General features: G+C 43.7%; 1 protein-coding gene across 2 annotated transcripts in view; it reads left to right on the top strand.

Annotated features, from left to right (window-relative positions):
* Positions 1-14723, top strand: part of POSTN (periostin) — a 164940-nt gene extending 150217 nt beyond the window's left edge. For both annotated transcript variants that reach the window (XM_029602743.1, XM_029602744.1), the window contains 2 exons: positions 7863-7904; positions 13081-14723. In XM_029602743.1, coding sequence (XP_029458603.1) covers positions 7863-7904; positions 13081-13124 — 86 coding nt within the window. In that variant the 3' untranslated portion in view covers positions 13125-14723. The remainder of the gene's footprint in view (positions 1-7862; positions 7905-13080) is intronic.
* The last annotated feature ends 4971 nt before the right edge of the window (positions 14724-19694 follow it).

The following is a 19694-nucleotide window of genomic DNA, read 5'->3' as shown; positions in this document are numbered from 1 at the left end:
TGTAGATGTGTAACCCTGTGATTATGAGCTTGGATGTTCTTAAAGATAGAGAATGACAACAAAGCCTTAGTAAATAAGGCCTTAAAAGTCATAATCACCTGAAAGACACTTAAAAGTCACTATTTAAAGGCATTTAGCTGGATAACTTTAAGTTATCCAGCTAACTGCCAAGTTTTGATTATCACCTGGCTCTTATCCTGCTAACGTTTAGCTGAATATATCATTATTCAACTAAAACTTAGTCAAATAAGTAAGAGGCATTTTGGATGGTGTTCTGGAGTGTGGTTGAGTTATCTGGCTAACTGTGATAATTGGAGTTAACCAAAACGTTATTTAGCTAACTCAAGACATGGCTGAGAGCAGAGTTTAAATTGTCCAAGTATCTGTACCTGGATAATTTGAACCTTAACCAGCTACATGCAAAAGGATATAGCTGGTTAAATGCCGAGCAACCTGATCCTCCGCCCATGCATTTCAAATACAGGACTTGTTGGTCTGATCCTCACTTCCTGCAAGGTTGCCCAAACATTAAAAAATATTCTTACTGAAATTATGATCACTGCAGCTCCCTGCCTTGTAAGCTACTAGTATTGTTGACCAGTAGCTAACAGAAATATTGAAAACGTACACTTCAAGTGATGCTGTCAAAGTAATGCTGGAAATATCCTGGCTTGTGGTGGGAGTGTACCACAATCTAGAGTACCACAGAGGGTTTTTGAGGGAATCTGCTGGGGTAGGAGGCTTAGAGTTTGGGTGCCAGGGGAGGGGAGAAGAGGGAAAGGGGGAAGAGGAACTGGCCAGAGGTAAGTTTTATGGCTAAACCAGGGTGGGGGAGCTGTGGAGAACCTTGCTTTAAATTAGAATATTATAATTAATGTTTGTGGGGACCTTGGGTAAGTCATCATCTGGCTAAAAATTATCCAAATAAGTAATGGGCATTATGGGAGCATTACTGGGTAGGGACAGGCTAGCAGAGAAACGTATCTGGCTAACTCCAATATTAGGAGTTAGCTAAATAATTTATTGACAAATTCTAGCCATGCTCTGGAGCAAGTCTAAAGTTACCTAGGAATGCATGTCCGGATAACTTTAATCTTAACTGGCTATTTTCAAACAAAGTAGTGAGTTAAATGGTGATGGCCTTCAAAAAAAAATATGAAACTATAAAGAGCAGGTCTGGGTGCCCATTTCCCAGTCTCCAGGTCAATGTAAAAAAATATTGCCCTGTCTGTCCTAGCCCTACCTCCAATCCCTCCTCCCCACCAAGTTTTATTTTAAAGTGAAAATCTGAAAGGTTGACTCCAGGCTCCCCCCTTCCTGGTAAGGCTGTGTTTACACATATTTTTGAAAGCCATTGAAACTTAACTTGCATACAGCCAATTAAGGCTAAAGTTATCCCTCTTTCTTTAGCTGGATAACTTTAAACCTAATGGTTATATTCAAAATTAGATGGATAACTGTATTTGAGGATGCTTATCTCACTGAATATCCCTGGTAACTTATTTGGCTAACATTATCCAGATAAATTGTCTATTTTTCAGGATTTTGAATACTGGTCTGTTGTTATTATATTTCTTCCCCATCAAAACTGAGAGCATGCTCTTCACACTATCCCTAGACCTTTCCAGGGCAGTGAAAAAAGATGTTCATTTAAATAAGAAATATACATGAAAATATATTCTTCAGACCAAAAAAAAATACAAAATAGAGCAGTATTAATTAATCTTCTCTTTAATAATTATCATAGTTGGAACTGAATAAAGCAAGCTTGTTAAAGTAATTTATTTTATTTATTTTATTTATTTATTTGTGTTTTTTTCTATACCGGCATTCACGGAGTTCGTATCATGTCGGTTTACATAAAACAAGGGGTGAGCAATAGATAACTATAACTTGAGCGTATACATTACAACTTATAACAAATTATAACAAATTATAACAAGTGCTCAGAAAAAGAAGTTACAATAAAACAGGGATGATTCTAACTGGGAGCAGAAGAAGAGGATGATAGAAGATTAACAAGAAGTAGAACGTTGCGGTGGTTGTTAATGTCTATATCAGTTTAATAGAAGATGATCAGTAGGGATGTGAATCGTTTTCCATATCGTCTTAACGATAGAAATCGTGTGGCAGGGCAAGAAAATCGTCTTAGGCACGATTTTTTAGTTAAAAAATCGTTAAAAATCGTTTTTTCCGATTAGTGCACACTAACTCGAGTTAGTGCGCACTAACGGGAGTTAGTGCGCACTAACTGGGAGTTAGTGCGCACTAACTGAAAATGATACAATTTGACACTTTTCAGGTCAGTTAAGGTCAGTTTAGGAATGAATATGTATTCCTATTGGCTGCCCTCTTATTTATTCATGTTACCAAGTTTCCTACTGACAGTATATGGGGGATGGGAAATGGAAACAGTTGGTAGCTTGACAAAACAAGTAATGTGATCAGTCAATGTGACTAGAACTTGTGCCCTAACCCTGATACCAGGGGTATTGTGATCTTCCTGCACACAGTGCCCTATCCCTATTAATACCAGGAGTGTTGTGATCTTCCTGCACACAGTGCCCTATCCCTAATACCAGGGGTGTTGTGATCTTCCTGCACACAGTGCCCTATTCCTGATACTGGGGGTGTTGTGATCTTCCTGCACACAGTGCCCTATTCCTGATACCGGGGGTGTTGTGATCTTCTTGCACACATCCCGGTATCAGGGATAGGGCACTGCGTGCAGGAAGATCACAACACTCCTGGTATTAATAGGGATAGGGCACTGCATGCAGGAAGATCACAACACCCCTGGTATCAGGGATAGGGCACTGTGTGCAGGAAGATCACAATACCCCGGAGGAGTGAGGGTCAGGCAGCTCCCCCCTGTCTGTGAAGCCAGCCTCTCACTAGTAATGCAGGGAGGGAGCTGTCTCAGACTTCACCATCCTCCCCCCCCCTTACCCACACACCATTCACTAGCTGGGACATGGGGGAAGTCAGGAGTGAGGGTCAGGCAGCTCCCCCCTGTCTGTGAAGCCAGCCTCTCACTAGTAATGCAGGGAGGGGGCTGTCTCAGACTTCACCATCCACCCCCCCCCCCCCTCACCCACACACCATTCACTAGCTGGGACATGGGGGAAGTCAGGAGTGAGGGACAGGCAGCTCCCCCCTGTCTGTGAAGCCAGCCTCTCACAAGTAATGCAGGGAGGGAGCTGTCTCAGACTTCACCATCCTCCCCCCCCCCTCACCCACACACCATTCACTAGCTGGGACATGGGGGAAGTCAGGAGTGAGGGTCAGGCAGCTCCCCCCTGTCTGTGAAGCCAGCCTCTCACTAGTAATGCAGGGAGGGAGCTGTCTCAGACTTCACCATCCTCCCCCCCCCCCCTCACCCACACACCATTCACTAGCTGGGACATGGGGGAAGTCAGGAGTGAGGGTCAGGCAGCCCCCCCCTGTCTGCGAAGCCAGCCTCTCACTAGTAATGCAGGGAGGGAGCTGTCTCAGACTTCACCATCCTCCCCCCCCCCTCACCCACACACCATTCACTAGCTGGGACATGGGGGAAGTCAGGAGTGAGGGACAGGCAGCTCCCCCCTGTCTGTGAAGCCAGCCTCTCACTAGTAATGCAGGGAGGGAGCTGTCTCAGACTTCACCATCCTCCCCCCCCCCCTCACCCACACACCATTCACTAGCTGGGACATGGGGGAAGTCAGGAGTGAGGGTCAGGCAGCTCCCCCCTGTCTGTGAAGCCAGCCTCTCACTAGTAATGCAGGGAGGGAGCTGTCTCAGACTTCACCATCCTCCCCCCCCCCCTCACCCACACACCATTCACTAGCTGGGACATGGGGGAAGTCAGGAGTGAGGGTCAGGCAGCTCCCCCCTGTCTGCGAAGCCAGCCTCTCACTAGTAATGCAGGGAGGGAGCTGTCTCAGACTTCACCATCCTCCCCCCCCCCCCCCTCACCCACACACCATTCACTAGCTGGGACATGGGGGAAGTCAGGAGTGAGGGTCAGGCAGCTCCCCCCTGTCTGTGAAGCCAGCCTCTCACTAGTAATGCAGGGAGGGAGCTGTCTCAGACTTCACCATCCTCCCCCCCCCCCCTCACCCACACACCATTCACTAGCTGGGACATGGGGGAAGTCAGGAGTGAGGGTCAGGCAGCTCCCCCCTGTCTGTGAAGCCAGCCTCTCACTAGTAATGCAGGGAGGGAGCTGTCTCAGACTTCACCATCCTCCCCCCCCCTCACCCACACACCATTCACTAGCTGGGACATGGGGGAAGTCAGGAGTGAGGGTCAGGCAGCTCCCCCCTGTCTGTGAAGCCAGCCTCTCACTAGTAATGCAGGGAGGGAGCTGTCTCAGACTTCACCATCCTCCCCCCCCCCCCCTCACCCACACACCATTCACTAGCTGGGACATGGGGGAAGTCAGGAGTGAGGGTCAGGCAGCTCCCCCCTGTCTGTGAAGCCAGCCTCTCACTAGTAATGCAGGGAGGGAGCTGTCTCAGACTTCACCATCCTCCCCCCCCCCCCCCTCACCCACACACCATTCACTAGCTGGGACATGGGGGAAGTCAGGAGTGAGGGTCAGGCAGCTCCCCCCTGTCTGTGAAGCCAGCCTCTCACTAGTAATGCAGGGAGGGAGCTGTCTCAGACTGGTATCAGGGTTAGGGCACTGTGTGCAGGAAGATCACAACACTCCTGGTATTAATAGGGATAGGGCACTGTAAGAGATGACTGTAGTAGATTGAATAAAGATCTGATGTTTCTGCTCTCCTCACACCAAACAAAAACAACACACAAGCAGAGAAGCCCTTCTTACAAAGCTGAGCTAGTGAGTTAAGTAGGAGGAAAAGTAAACATACTGGTGCCAGTGTGGCTACTTAAAAAATACACTTACCAACAATCAATTACATATATTTGAACTGTGTACAGTTCCAGCCAGGACCACCTTTCTAAAATGCACAGTGATTGGCAAATTCAACATGCACTAGCATTTCAGGTGTCTGCTAACAAAAATAATAAACAAACAAGTTCTAGTCACGTGAGTGCTGATCATTACATTACTTTTTTTGTCAAGCTTCCAACTGTTTCCATTTCACATCCCCCCAACCATATTGGTAACATCAATAGATAAGAGCACAGCCAGCCAATAGGAATACATACATACATATTCATTCCTAAGTGACCTTTACTGACCTGGGAAGTGTGAACACTTTGTTTCATTTTCTGTTGGTGTTCGTTAGTTTCCAGTTCCATTTCCCATCCCCCCAACCATCACCTCAGTGGTAACCTTGGTAACATCAATAGATAAGAGGGCAGCCAGCCAATAGGAACACATATTCATTCCTAACTGACCTTCAGTGACCTGGAAAGTGTTTATTTGTATCATTTTCAGTTAGTGCGCACTAACTCGAGTTAGTGCGCACTAACGGGGAGTTAGTGCGCACTAACTCGAGTTAGTGCGCACTAACACGATTTAACGATTTTTAACGATAAATCGTTAGAATTTCTATTGTATCGTGTTCTATAACGATTTAAGACGATATAAACATTATCGGACGATAATTTTAATCGTTGAAAAACGATTCACATCCCTAATGATCAGTCTTGCTATATTTGGTGTAGGAGAATCAGTAAGGGTCCGTAATTGAGGGAGAATCAGTAGTCATCTAGGATCAAATCACTAAATTATTTTTCAAAGTTTACTTTAAATAACTCTCAACCTTGTTTGATCATCACCAGTGTTTCTCCCGAATTAGAATTCTTCTATGAAGGTTTCAGTCCTGGCATATTAGGTACATTTTGGATAAAGTAGGAAAGCTCCAAAGAAGACATTCTGGTAATGCTAGCAACAGGCGCAAACAAAAGTACGCCGGATTTTATAAGATACACGTGTAGCCACGCGTATCTCATAAAATCCGGGGTTGGCGCGCGCAAGGCTGCGCAAAATCGGCAGCCTGCGCGCGCCAAGCCACGCAGCCTGCCTCCGTTCCCTCCGCATTTCCCCACCTTCCCCTACCTAACCCACCCGCCGGCCCTACCTAAATCCCCCCCCTACCTTTTTTGGGCAAGTTATACCTGCTTGAAGCAGGCGAAACTTGCGCGCGCTGCCTTGCATCCCCGGCACAGGCCGCAGTGCCGGGAGACTCGGGACCACCCTTCTGACCCGCCCCTGAACCGTCACCACACCCCCAGACCCGCCCCAGACCACCCCCTGACCCCGGACATGCCCCCAGACACGCCCCCTCCCGTCCCTTTTACGAAGCCCCGGGTCTTACGCGTGTCCCGTGGGCTTTGTGCTCGCCAGCGGCCTATGCAAAATAGGTGCGCCTGACCCCCCCCCAAGGCTTGCCAATAATCCCTGGGGGTCCAGAGGGGGGTCCGGGAGCGATTTCGTTGTCGGCTGCCAGTAATCAAAATGGCGCCAATAGCCTTTGCCCATACTATGTCACAGAGGCTTTCGGCGCCATTGGTCAGCTCCAGTCACATGACAGGAGCACAAGATGGTGCCGATGGCCATGTGACAGGGGCTGACCAATGGCGCCGGTAGCCCCTGTGACATGGTAGTTCAGAGGCTATGCGGCACCATTTTAAAGAGCACGGCTTGCAGTAGCACGGGCACGGAGGGCAAATGGAACCCGGGACCCCGCTGGACCACCAGGAATGTACTTCGTAAGTCTTGGGGAGGGATTGGGATCGGGGGGGGGGGTGTTGTATTATAGTTAATCTAAATGTTTGGGGTGGTTTGGGGTGTTTTTTAATTTAAAAAAAAATTTGTGCCCCTCTCCCCAGGCAAACCCGAAAAACGAAATTTCCCCGAAATTCGGGGAAAATTCTTTTCGGGTTTCGGGGCTTCCGAAACAAAAACGAAATAGGAAATTTCGGGTAATTTCCTATTTCGGGCGAAAAACGAACCACATCTCTAATAGAAACCCAGTTGATTTTCAAAACCAGGTACCCACCTACCTTGGGTTTGAATATCGACTTGTGTAGTTATCAGTATCCACATGTATTTATGTGATCTTGAATACTGATGTAATTCACACACATTTGTGGTGAGCCTACAACGTGCAAACATTTTTGAAACTTAAATACATCTACATTATTTTCACCCACAACCCTAAAATGCCCCCTGGAGCAACTATTTTTAATATGTCTAAGTTCATGCACTTACTTGGCGTACTGAAGAGAAGACTTGGCAAATCTACCCATATCACTGCTTATTCCATGCCCATAGACCCTAAGGGTTTTAAAATTTAATGTATATCCTGTCAAAATTAATTCAAAGCTATAAAACACATCATGGATATAATTTGATTTTCTAGTTGGTATTTAAGACAAATTGTTGCATGTTTGAATTTTGTTTCCTAGTGCTGAAATGATTGCTTTAGGCAGCTTTTAAGTGTTCCAAAATAATTTCATGTACTGTGTTTAATTGTAATCATTTAGCAGCCACTTGCCTTAAATTACACAGTTGTATTACTTCCAGCAGCTGATGATTATCTGAGAATATAATAATACCTTATAAGATCACAGGTGAAATAGCTGTGAAAGCGTGAAGGTCTTTGGATAAATTCTTGGACTTGCCTGAAAATATATCAAACATTTCAGTTACAATAGTTACAATTTCTAGAAAACTAACCTACACTTTGTTCTTTCAAATTCAGTTTTTGAGTTCTAAGTTACTATGTCTTATAAGCACTAAAATAATTGAAAGATAAATTCACTTACCTTAGACTTCTTTCAATTCATGACTCATTTCAAAGTTTTAATGAATTTAAGAAAGAAATTAAGCATGTAATTGAACCCTTCTTTATACAATGTTTGTCTACAAAAGCATTTCACTAACTATTCTCATTTTATTTTAGAATCACAAGCTAGGCCACATCAACTCAACAGAAAGCCAAAAGGTATAGCATATATTTTAATCAATATACTGTAGTATCTATATTTCTGTTCTCTCATGAATGGAGAGGTGGCCGCAGGAAACTACAAACACATCCAGTATCATCAGGTTTTCTGTTTCATATGTGAAATAAAGACAACTGAAAGCTGCTAGTGAACAGGTACCGTGTTGTATTGTATTACCCTGCAAGCAACACACACAAGATTAAAGTAACAACAGAGACAGGAAGTAGAACAGTGAAATATAATCATCATCCGCATCAATCTAAAAGTTCAAAAGAAAAAAAAAGCAAGCCAGATCTATAAATATCATATAATCATGCGAAAAAATATTAATTTGAGCAACCTTGAAATGTAATGAAATTGGACCATCATAACACCACGCGAATGCTGAATGTAGTCTTTATTCAGTATTTTCACCGCTAAGGGCCATAGATAATTATCGTTCAAGAAACGACAAGTTCTTTGAAGCAAAAGCAATTTTTATATGTATTTTTTAAATGCTTTTAAAAAGAAAGAAAATACTTCCCCAAGTAAGTGCTCATCATGCTCGACTTGATATCACGTTTTGGATGTCCGCTTCAGGGGCTTCCAGTTCGTGCTTTAAATACTGAGGTAGATTTTAAAAACATACACGCGCGCGTACTTTTGTTCGCGCACCAGGCGCGAACAAAAGTACGCTGGATTTTATAAGATACGCACGTAGCCACGCGTATCTTATAAAATCCGGGGTCGGCTCGCGCAAGGGGGTGCACATTTGTGCAACTTGCGTGCGCCGAGCCCTGCACGTGCTGCCTGATCCCTCCGAGGCCGCGCCGAAATCGAAGCGGCCTCGGAGGGAACTTTGTTTTTACCCCCACGCACCTTCCCTTCCCTTTCCCTACCTAACCCACCCCCCGGCCCTATCTAGACCCCCCCTACCTTTATCGGAGAAGTTACTACTGCCTCCGGGCAGTAGTAACTTACGCGCGCCAGCGCAGCAGGCCCCGACATAGGCCACTGTGTCAGGGTACTCAGCCACGCCCCCGGACCGCACACACGCCCCCCAGACATGCCCCGATCCCTAACCGTGCCCCCTGGCCATGCCCCCGACCGCCCCTTTTTGCAAGCCCCGGGACTTACGCGCGTTCCGGGGCTTGAGCTCGCCACCGAGCCTATGCAAAATAGGCTCAGTGCGCGCAGGGGGGGTTTGGGGTAGGTTTTCTGGGGGTACGCGCGTATCTTACGTGCGTACCCCTTTGAAAATCTACCCTACTATGTTCAGCATCCCTGGGGTGTTATGATGGTCCAATTTCATTAAATTTCACTGTTTCTCAAATTAAGATTTTTTTGCATGATTATATGATATTTTATAGATCTGGCGTGCAATGTTTTTCTTTTGAATATTTCACTTCGTTTGTACTTTTTGGACTTTTCTTGATCAATCTGTAAGTTAACATCAGTGACATCTCACTTTTCTTTGTTCAGTATATTCACAAATTTCTATTATAAAATGTAGTAAGGAGGCTTGCATGTTGACCACTGTGTGTGTAGATGGGATATTTCTGTGTATGCTTCTGCTGATCTCTGTCTAGAGTCAGTGGGCTGTAGCTCTCCTGGCCATCATGTTCTTTTGATTTCCAGTCACCCTGAAGTTTTTGTGGATTCAGGGAGATAGGGCCGCACCAACTTTATCTTCTCTCTCTTTCACACACACACAATAACATATTGATTCTCTCACACACTCCCAGTCTCACTCAGACACATAGGGGTAGATTTTAAAACCCCTGCGCACGTAAATCCTCCCTTGGAGGGAACGGAGGCAGGCTGCGCGGCTTGGCGCATGCAGGCTGCCGATTTTGCGCAGCCTTGCGAATGCCGACCCCGGATTTTATAAGATACGCGCAGCTACGCGCGTATCTTATAAAATCTGGTGTACTTTTGTCCGCGCCAGTGACGCGAACAAAAGTATGCACGCGTGTATGTTTTGAAGATCTACCTCAGCATGTGTGTGCACATGCCTGTGAGAGCCTATATGTGATACACAGGCTCTCACAGGCGCACACACACATATACACAGGCTCTCACACAGACACACATACATGCATATAGGCATTCACAGATGCACATACACGCACATAGGCTCTCACACAGCCACACAGATGCATACAGGCTGTCACACAGCCACACACACACAATCTTTCACACAGACAGGCTTGCACACATGTTACAAAAGATAAGGCAGTGATTTCAAGCTTGTGTAAAAATCGTATTTCTGGTGATGCTTGTTGATTCAAGGTAGGGATCTCTGGTCTTCAAACATAGGCAGGAATGCAGGCAGTTTCTATGTTTGCAGTAGCAAATATTGGTCTCTTTTGGCTGGCTGGATGATGGCAGGGTCAAGTGATGATGGCTTCCTTTTGTTCCTGGATTTTACTTGCTTTATAGTAAGTGAATAGAAATTGGCTATGAATATGGATGAGGGCCAAGCACAGGTTTTGATTTGAGTCTTTTTATTTTTTTTAGAGAAATGAGTTCATCATTGCCTAGATAACTGTATGATCTTAGAAACGAGTAAAGATAAGCAGTGTCCAATCAGGATCCAAGTTCTTTGTTTCAGGCAAGGCTGGAGGTAAACAGTTTGAGGCCTTGTCAAATAAAGTTTATAACCTAAGCTGCTTTTCTGTAATGTCTGCATTTTCCAGTGGAAAATCCAGAGTCTGTGCTGATCGCCCATCTTTGGTTCAGAGAAAATGGCTCTTGGCCTAATTCAAATTTGTGGCATTTGTGCCTACTGTAGTCAGCAGTTCCAGAATTAGAGCTATTTCACTATTTATGTTTAAGTAGCTTCCAGCCAGGAAGTCATGCTCTTAGGCAGGAAACTGATGTTTTCAATTTATTCAGTGTTAGACTACTTTATATATGATCATTTAGGCTTTATTTTTTTTTTACTGCAATCCTACAATTTACTTGACTGAATTGTGCTCAAAGAAGTCAAGTAAAGGTGCGATTTACATGATTTTATTTAGATTAATTGCATAGAATTGTTTATTACTCAAAAATTATTTTTGAGAAGAAAATTGCTGAAATTAATTATGCAGGATCCACTTGCTGGTAACAACTGATAAAGAAAAGGTGAGAGTTTTTGTCACTGGCCTTCCTAAACAGACCCTGAATATATATCTGAATATCAACCAGGGACTTTAATCATAACTTCCATAACCTCCCAGCAAGGCTGGTGGAAGAGTATTTGGCACCCAAGGCAACATTTTTGTCATGCATCCCCTCCCCCAACTTACCTACAGCATAGTGCTCCCTCCTACCAGAGGCAGTGGCTCTGGTACAGCATTTCCTTTCTTTAGCAGTATTGGTCTTGGAACAGAACCCTTCTGGACCTTATGCTGGTGGGATTTTGCCGCCTTCTCCCCACAATTTTGATGCTCTAGGTGACTGCCTAGTTTGCTTAATGGAAGCACCAGCCCTGCCTCCTAGAAAACATTTATCCCATCCTTACCATACTCCACAAACTACTCACTACAAAATATACTTCACCATTTACATTTGATTTTTTTCCTAAACAAATTGGTTGAGCCTAACCTACTCATTTTTTTCTACCTCTCTGTTTCTCTATGGAATCAATCTATTTTAAGATGGTTATAAAGTACTGTAAAAGTAAGATGACACATACCATCTCAATACAAATTTTTATTTTGATAGTAGAAAAGTCTGTTTTGAAAATGTTCCACTCTATAAGACCTTATAACTTTTTATTTTAAAATAATTAGATACAGCAGTTTAGTCACCCAGTCATTTAATGGGAAGGTAGTATCTTTTCAGTATCATGTATATTTCTGCATAAAAAATTATTCAATAAACATTTGGGGGAAATATTCTATATACTAAGGGTACTGAAGCACATATTCAGATGGTTTGAGACTTGGCCGGAGAAACTGCAGCTTCAAAATTTCCCACTGCATTCAATGCCTTAGGCTTCTCTGAATATGTTGATCTCAAGATAAAAACTTAAAGGTGGATTTTAAAAGCCAGGCACATGCCAGAATCAGGAGATGGGCAGGCATATAGCACATGTGCATGTCCACCTGATTTTATAAGCCGCCCACATGCACGCTCAAGTCCCGATGTGCGAATATCTCTCATCGGGAAAAAAAGGGACTGAATGTGGGCGGGGCATGGGCATTCCAGGGCAGGATGAAGAGATGTGTGCGCGAGGTATAGTTGAGTGCCTAGGAATAGTTAAGTGCCCAGGTATAGTTGAGTGTAAGTCTTTATAAAACTATTTCTAGGCATCTATAAAGTGTTTGATGGGGTCTAAGATAACTCGGGGGGAAATGCAGGCTAAAAAACCAGGGGGGGTTTGAAGAACCTAGCTGTACTGGGCAAACTGGTGGACGAAATGGTGAAATTGGTCATGGTGTGGACATGAGCCTGCTATAAAATTCCCTCACTTGCATGGCTCAAAGCTGACATTATGCAGCTGTGTCCGCACACTTGTAAAATTCGGGGCACACATACACGTGCCAGGGCTATTTTATAGCATGCATGCATATGTGCGCACAGGATGTAAAACTGCCACGTATCTGGACATGTGCCTATTTATACACATGTATATATATGCACCCGCGCGCCCATATGAATGTTACCATCCTTGCCTGAGAAGTCAGAGGGGATCTGGGGACTTTCCAGAGTCGGGTGGACTCAGCCAGATAGTTTAGCTAAGTTATCCAGGTAATTCTGGTCATGCTGCAGATCATCCCTAAAATTAATCAGTTAAATTTATCTGCATAACTTTGAAATATCTGGGTATACTCAGCTGCACAGCCACACCACTGAATATCCAGTTAAACTTATCCAGATACGTTTACTTGGATATGTGATTTGAACTACCCACATAGAGCTCACTATTTTTATTGAACTAAAACCAATGATAACATAGCAAAACTGGTTATTCTGTCTGCATGTTAACTACCTTGCAATATACTACTACTACTACTACCACGTAACATTTCTACAGCATTACCTGACGTACGCAGCGCAGTCATAGAATATTTTAGAGATCATTGTCCTGGTGAGGGGCAATACTTGATTGTTATGGTAGGATGGATAGTGGAGGCCACCACTGTACTTATTGTATGACATATTTTTCAAAACATGATTCTAATTTCCTCTAAACACATTTTGTAGTTAAACGACCTGAAAGAAAAACACGACGGACTCAGCATTCTTAAAACGTTTTCCACAAAATTCAAACAAGGCAAAGAAAGACAAATCTGGAAAGAAATATTGGCAGCCTAAAGATTGAGGAAGAACAAGTTATAAAGAGACTTTGGAACATTTCTTCACCTCTGAACATAATGCAAGCAAGGAAACTTCCAGCATGTATATTAGAAATTCCAATGTTTCTTATAAATGGAAAGTCAAAATAACATTAAATGCTGTAATTGTTGGAAAACAGACAATTAAAGGGCCTGTTTCACTAAGGTATTTTTCCCTTCTTTTTTTTTTAAGAAAAGAACTTGATGAATCAGGCCCTAAATGAATTTTCTGTGGATAAACTATTAACGAGACAATATGAGGTGCATTGTTGTAATTATGTAAACTCATTTTTCAATGTAACTGCACCAATTTTATTATCGCCCATTGAATTAATAAATAGGTTGAGATCTTCATTTTGAATTTTTATTTTATTTTCCTCGGGGATTTTCAATATTACAATCTAAAATAATCAGTGGAAAAATGACTTTGTTATTACAAACAGGAGAAAAATCAGTGGAAAAGTCATTTTAAAATTCCCCATAAAAAATAAAAATAAAAACTGATGATTAAAGTCCCTATAGGTAGGCTATGTATGAATTCTCTCCTGTAGGGGACAATTATTCATCTGGTGTAAAGTTTATGGGTACTTTTTTTTACCCAAATACTTCACACTAATTTTCAAAGCAAATGTATGCACATACTTTCACTTTGAATATGAACCTGGGAAAAGAACCTGCACACATTTACATCTGCTAATACGTGCGGGTAGTTTCCCCAGTGGAATTTACATGCAAGCTTTTTAAAATGAAAAAATATACTTGTAAATCCATTAGCTGTGTAGCTGGAATGCCTCTCCAGTATGCAGGGAAAAGTACATGTGTGCATCTTGTAGGCGTCTAATTTTTCCCTGCATGTTAGATAAGCAATGTTACAAGAAGACATTTATGCTGGTAAAGCACTGCTTTACCCTCGTTAATGCTTTCTAAAATTAATCTTCTTAATGGCAGTTTACAATAAATGAAAGTTGTGAACCTGAATAATCATTTACAGAGCTCCAGATGGATGAACTGCAATTCTAAGCTATTTATAAACATTTTCTTCTTCTTACAAGGATTCTTTAACTAAAACAATGTTTTGAAGCCTTGAAATACTGTGTTACCCTTTACAGAAACATAAAACTTTGGAATGTTAGTGCCTCAGGGGACAAGAATGTATGCCATTACCCCTACATGAAAATTAAAAAAAAAATAAAAAAAAAAACCAAAACAAAAAACTGGTGCTTGGTATGACAATCATAATATCAAAAAAGCTTTGCTAACTTCTGGTACTAACATGAGTTCATTTGTAAATTATGTCATTTTAATTACTCTGATTTTGTATTCACACAATGAAAAAAATCATTTGCTTTCTGCATTTTTTTGTCTTAAAAGTTGCAATGCAACTGTTTGTGGAATAGGCAAAACTGTTACTCCCGGTGCCTCAATTTTATTTTTCATGGTTTAAAAAGATCTGTTGGGTGGGCCTTTATACCTCTGTTTTGGACAAATATGCATTAAAGAAATTGGATAAATTGTGTTGCTTGTTTCTTTATTTTTATATGTAGAAAGGAAATCTATAACTATAATAAAAAGGAAGTTTCTCTGCACCTGCATCGCTGGTAGGAAAACTGATCTTCGCCATTTTCCCTCCCTGTACTCTCCTGCTCTACCCCTCTCTGGGGTAGATCTTAAAAACATACGCGCGTGCGTACTTTTGTTCGCGCACCAGGCGCGAACAAAAGTACACTGGATTTTATAAGATATGCACGTAGCCGCTTGTATCTTATAAAATCCGGGGTCGGCGCGCGCAAGGGGGTGCACATTTGTGCAACCTGTGCGCGCCGAGCCCAGCACGCGCTGCCTGTTCCCTCCGAGGCTGCTCCGATTTCGGAGCAGCCTCGGAGGGAACTTTCCTTCGCCCTCCCCCCACCTTTCCCTCCCTTCCCCTACCTAACCCACCCCCCCCCCGGCCCTATCTAAACCCCCCCCCCTTACCATTGTTGGCAGATTTACGCCTGCTGAAAGCAGACGTAAATCTGCGTGTGCCAGCACCCAACCTGGGGGCTGGTCTTGGAGGCCTTGACCATGCCCCCGGGCCGGTGCCACGCCCCCGGGTCCACTCCCAAAATGCTGCTTCACGCCCCCGAAATGCCGCGTCATTCTGCAACGCCCCCCGACACGCCCCTTTTACGAAGCCCCGGGACTTACGTGCGTCCCAAGGCTCTGCGCGCACCGGCGGCCTATGCAAAATAGGTGCACCGGCGCGCGAGGGCCCTGCACGCGTAAATCCAGCCGGATTTACCCGCACAGGGCATTTAAAATCTGCCCCTCTGTATGGGAAATGAGCTCTGATAATCTCTCTTCCTGTTCTTTCTAGATCCATCCCACTCTCCAGTTCCACCTCCTCTCTCTCTGTATTGTCCAAACCACTGTCTACTACAAATATGGAAAATGAGCTCTGCCCCTCTCTCTGGCTGTACTTTCCAGCTCTGCATCTCACTCTCTCTGACTTGTCCAACCCCCTCTCTACTACCACCCAGTATACTGAGTTCAGTCTGCACTCTCTATTACCACACATCTCAATTATACACTTACTACAATTCACAGTATTTCCCCGTACTTGGGTGGGCTTTTGCTACTAGTTGTTAGGTAATTGGGTTGGAATGTAATTTGCCTGAGTTGCAGTGTGTACAATTAAAATATTTCAGCATTATTATATGTAACCCCCTTCCTTGACTCACTCCTTTAGCTCCCTGAGGTGAATTCTTCATTGGTGGGAAGAATTCACCTTCAGGGCTCAAGACACTGAGTAGGAAATCACCTGGACTGGATGGTATGCATCCTAGGGTACTGAAGGAACTCAAAAATGAAATTTCTGATCTATTAGTTAAAATTTGTAACCTATCATTAAAATCATCCATTGTACCTGAAGACTGGAGGGTGGCCAATGTAACCCCAATATTTAAAAAAGGCTCCAAAGTGATCCGGGAAACTATAGACCAGTGAGGCTGACTTCAGTGCCAGGAAACATAGTAGAAACTATTCTCAAGATCAAAATTATAAAGCATATAGAAAGACATGGTTTAATGGAACACAGTCAACAAGGATTTACCCAAGGGAAGTCTTGCCTAACAAATCTGCTTCGTTTTTTTGAAGGGGTTAATAAACATGTGGATAAAGGTGAACTGGTAGATGTAGTGTATTTGGATTTTCAGAAGGCATTTGACAAAGTCCCTCATGAGAGGCTTCTAAGAAAACTAAAAAGTCATGGGAGAGGAGGCGATGTCCTTTCATGGATTGCAAACTGGTTAAAAGACAGGAAACAGAGAGTAGGATTAAATGGTCAATTTTCTCAGTGGAAAAGGGTAAACAGTGGAGTGCCTCAGGGATCTGTACTTTGATCGGTGCTTTTCAATATATATATAAATGATCTGGAAAGGAATACGATGAGTGAGGTTATCAAATTTGCGGATGATACAAAATTATTCAGAGTAGTTAAATCACAAGTGGATTGTGATACATTACAGGAGGACCTTGCAAGACTGGAAGATTGGGCATCCAAATGGAAGAATAAATTTAATGTGGACAAGTGCAAAGTGTTGCATATAGGGAAAAATAACTTGCTGTAGTAACATGATATTAGGTTCCATATTAGGAGCTATCACCCAGGAAAAAGATTGAGGCATCATAGTGGATAATATTTTAAAATCATCAGCTCAGTGTATTACAGCAGTCAAAAAAGCAAACAGAATGTTAGGAATTATTAGGAAGGGAATGGTTAATAAAACGGAAAATGTCATAATGCTTCTATATCGCTCCATGGTGAGACCGCACCTTGAATTCTGTGTACAATTCTGGTCACCGCATCTCAAAAAAGATATAGTTGCGATGGAGAAGGTACAGAGAAGGGCAACCAAAATGATAAAGGGGATGGAACAGCTCCCCTAAGAGGAAAGGCTGAAGAGATTAGGGCTGTTCAGCCTGAAGAAGAGACGGCTGAGGGGGGATATGATAGATGTCTTTAAGATCATGAGAGGTCTTGAATGAATAGATGTGAATCGGTTATTTACACTTTCGAATAATAGAAGGACTAGGGGGCATTCCATGAAGTTAGCAAGTCACACATTTAGGACTAATCGGAGAAAATTCTTTTTCACTCAACGCACAGTAAAGCTCTGGAATTTGTTGCCAGAGGATGTGGTTAGTGCAGTTAGTGTAGCTGGATTCAAAAAAAGTTTGGATAAGTTCTTGGAGGAGAAGTCCATTAACTGCTATTAATCAAGTTTACTAAGGGAATAGGTACTGCTATTAATTGCATCAGTAGCATGGGATCTTCTTAGTGTTTGGGTAATTACCAGGTTCTTGTGGCCTGGTTTGGCCTCTGTTGGAAACAGGATGCTGGGCTTTATGGACCCTTGGTCTGACCCAGCATGGCAATTTCTTATGTTCCTATGTTCTTAATCTCTGTGTAGCAGTAAATAAAGAATAATTAATCTGTGATTGGGGTCCAGCATAAAACCTTACTGTAGTACTTCTTCAACAGACATAATGTAGCACATTGTACATTTATTTCTTGTAGAATCCATCATGCAGAAATAAAATCATCAATAGCCACCTCTATGTCTCTTTAATCTTTTCCTGAAGACTTCTCTGTTTCCTTCTAGATTTCAGAACTACCCCTGGAAATTCTTGTTTGATAAGGATCCCCTTCTGTACCTAGTATCCACTACTTGATCTTAATTGGTTTTCTCTCCTCTCCTCCTCAATATACCCATGTGACACTAAGTGGGTGCACACTCCTTCAAAATGTTTCTGCTGTACTGGCACAGAGTTCCTCAGGCTAAGTGACATGGGGTGAATGGTAAATTACCCATAATCCTCAGGGCAACCTCGAGCCATAAAAATAAATCTCACTTCAAATATAGTCCCCAGCCTCATTCCTGCATGGAACCAGAATACTGAGGAATAAAGGCTTTTGTCCAGGTTAAGGGCAACCTATTGCCTTTCTTCCTAGGCATGCCTTCCAATACAAATATACAAAATTGAGATCTAGCTTACCAACCACTTGTCATGGATTAGCAGCTACTTTCTGGAGGAACATCAAAGATTGAACACCAAAGTTTTCTGGCTACAAATAAAAATTGCAGGGGAAGAAGAGGCATAATGTTCCTACTCTCAAACTCAAAATTCCACAAAACTACTAGAGATTACTCATTTATATGACACTAGATTGAACCATTGCAGCAATTTCTAATGGGGGTACTGTGGAAAGATTGAACATTCCTCTGGCCTGCACTGCACAACATGATCCTTCCATAGGAACATGCTACTTAGTAGGGTTTCCAACAGGGTATAACAAAATGTGCACATATCACTTAGGGGTCAATTTTCTAAAAGAGTCACATATCCTTAACTTAGCAGTCTAAATTTAGACTGTCTACATTAAGCACCTTTACTGACTAATTTAGAAATCTAACTTTGCCTATAAAATTGATGGTTGTATCTGCTACGCCATACAGATTACCCCCATGCTTATAAGTTTCCTAGACCATAAACGTCAGGGTTCTCATTGGTTGCTGTTTGAATCCATTACCCCTTGCCATTGAAAAAGAAAGCAATGTTGGAATTGTATCAGCAGTATTAGGCTTATTGATTAAGGGGCGGATTTTCAGAGCCCTGCTCGCCTAAATCCGCCCAAAACCGGGCGGATTTAGGCGAGCAGGGCCCTGCGCGCCGGTGAGCCTATTTTACATAGGCCTACCGGCGCGCGCAGAGCCCCGGGACTCGCGTAAGTCCCGGGGTTCTCCGAGGGGGGCGTGTCGGGGGCGGTCCCGGTCGTCGCGGCGTTTTCGGGGCGTGTCGGCAGCGTTTTGGGGGTGGGTACGGGGGCGTGGCTATGGCCCGGGGCGGTCCGGGGGCGTGGCCGCGCCCTCCGTACCCGCCCCCAGGTCACGGCCCGGCGCGCAAGAGGCCCGCTGGCGCGCGGGGATTTACGCCTCCCTCCGGGAGGCGTAAATCCCCCGACAAAGGTAAGGTGGGGGCTTAGACAGGGCCGGGTGGGTGGGTTAGGTAGGGGAAGGGAGGGGAAGGTGAGGGGAGGGCAAAAGGAAGTTCCCTCCGAGGCCGCTCCGATTTCGGAGCGGCCTTGGAGGGAACGGGGGTAGGCTGCGCGGCTCGGCGCGCGCCGGCTATACAAAATCGATAGCCTTGCCCGCGCCGATCCAGGTTTTTAGCAGATACGCGCGGCTCCGCGCGTATCTACTAAAATCCAGCATACTTTTGTTTGCGCCTGGAGCGCAAACAAAAGTAGGCCTATTTGCGGAGTATGAAAATCCGCCCCTTAGGGTAGTAACAGCCATATCAGCAAGTTACCCCCATGCTTCTTTGTTTCCCCATATCATAAAAGTTGGGGCCCTCGGTTGCTGATTGACTCCAGTTCTCCTTTTACCTCTGCCATTGAAACAGAGAGCCATGATGGAGTTGCATCAACAGAATGAAGGCTTA

This window comes from Rhinatrema bivittatum, chromosome 5 (genome assembly GCF_901001135.1).
Source record: "Rhinatrema bivittatum chromosome 5, aRhiBiv1.1, whole genome shotgun sequence".
Lineage (NCBI taxonomy): Eukaryota > Metazoa > Chordata > Amphibia > Gymnophiona > Rhinatrematidae > Rhinatrema > Rhinatrema bivittatum.
Note: the sequence above shows the minus strand (reverse complement) of the source record. Positions and strands in the feature narration are given on the sequence as shown.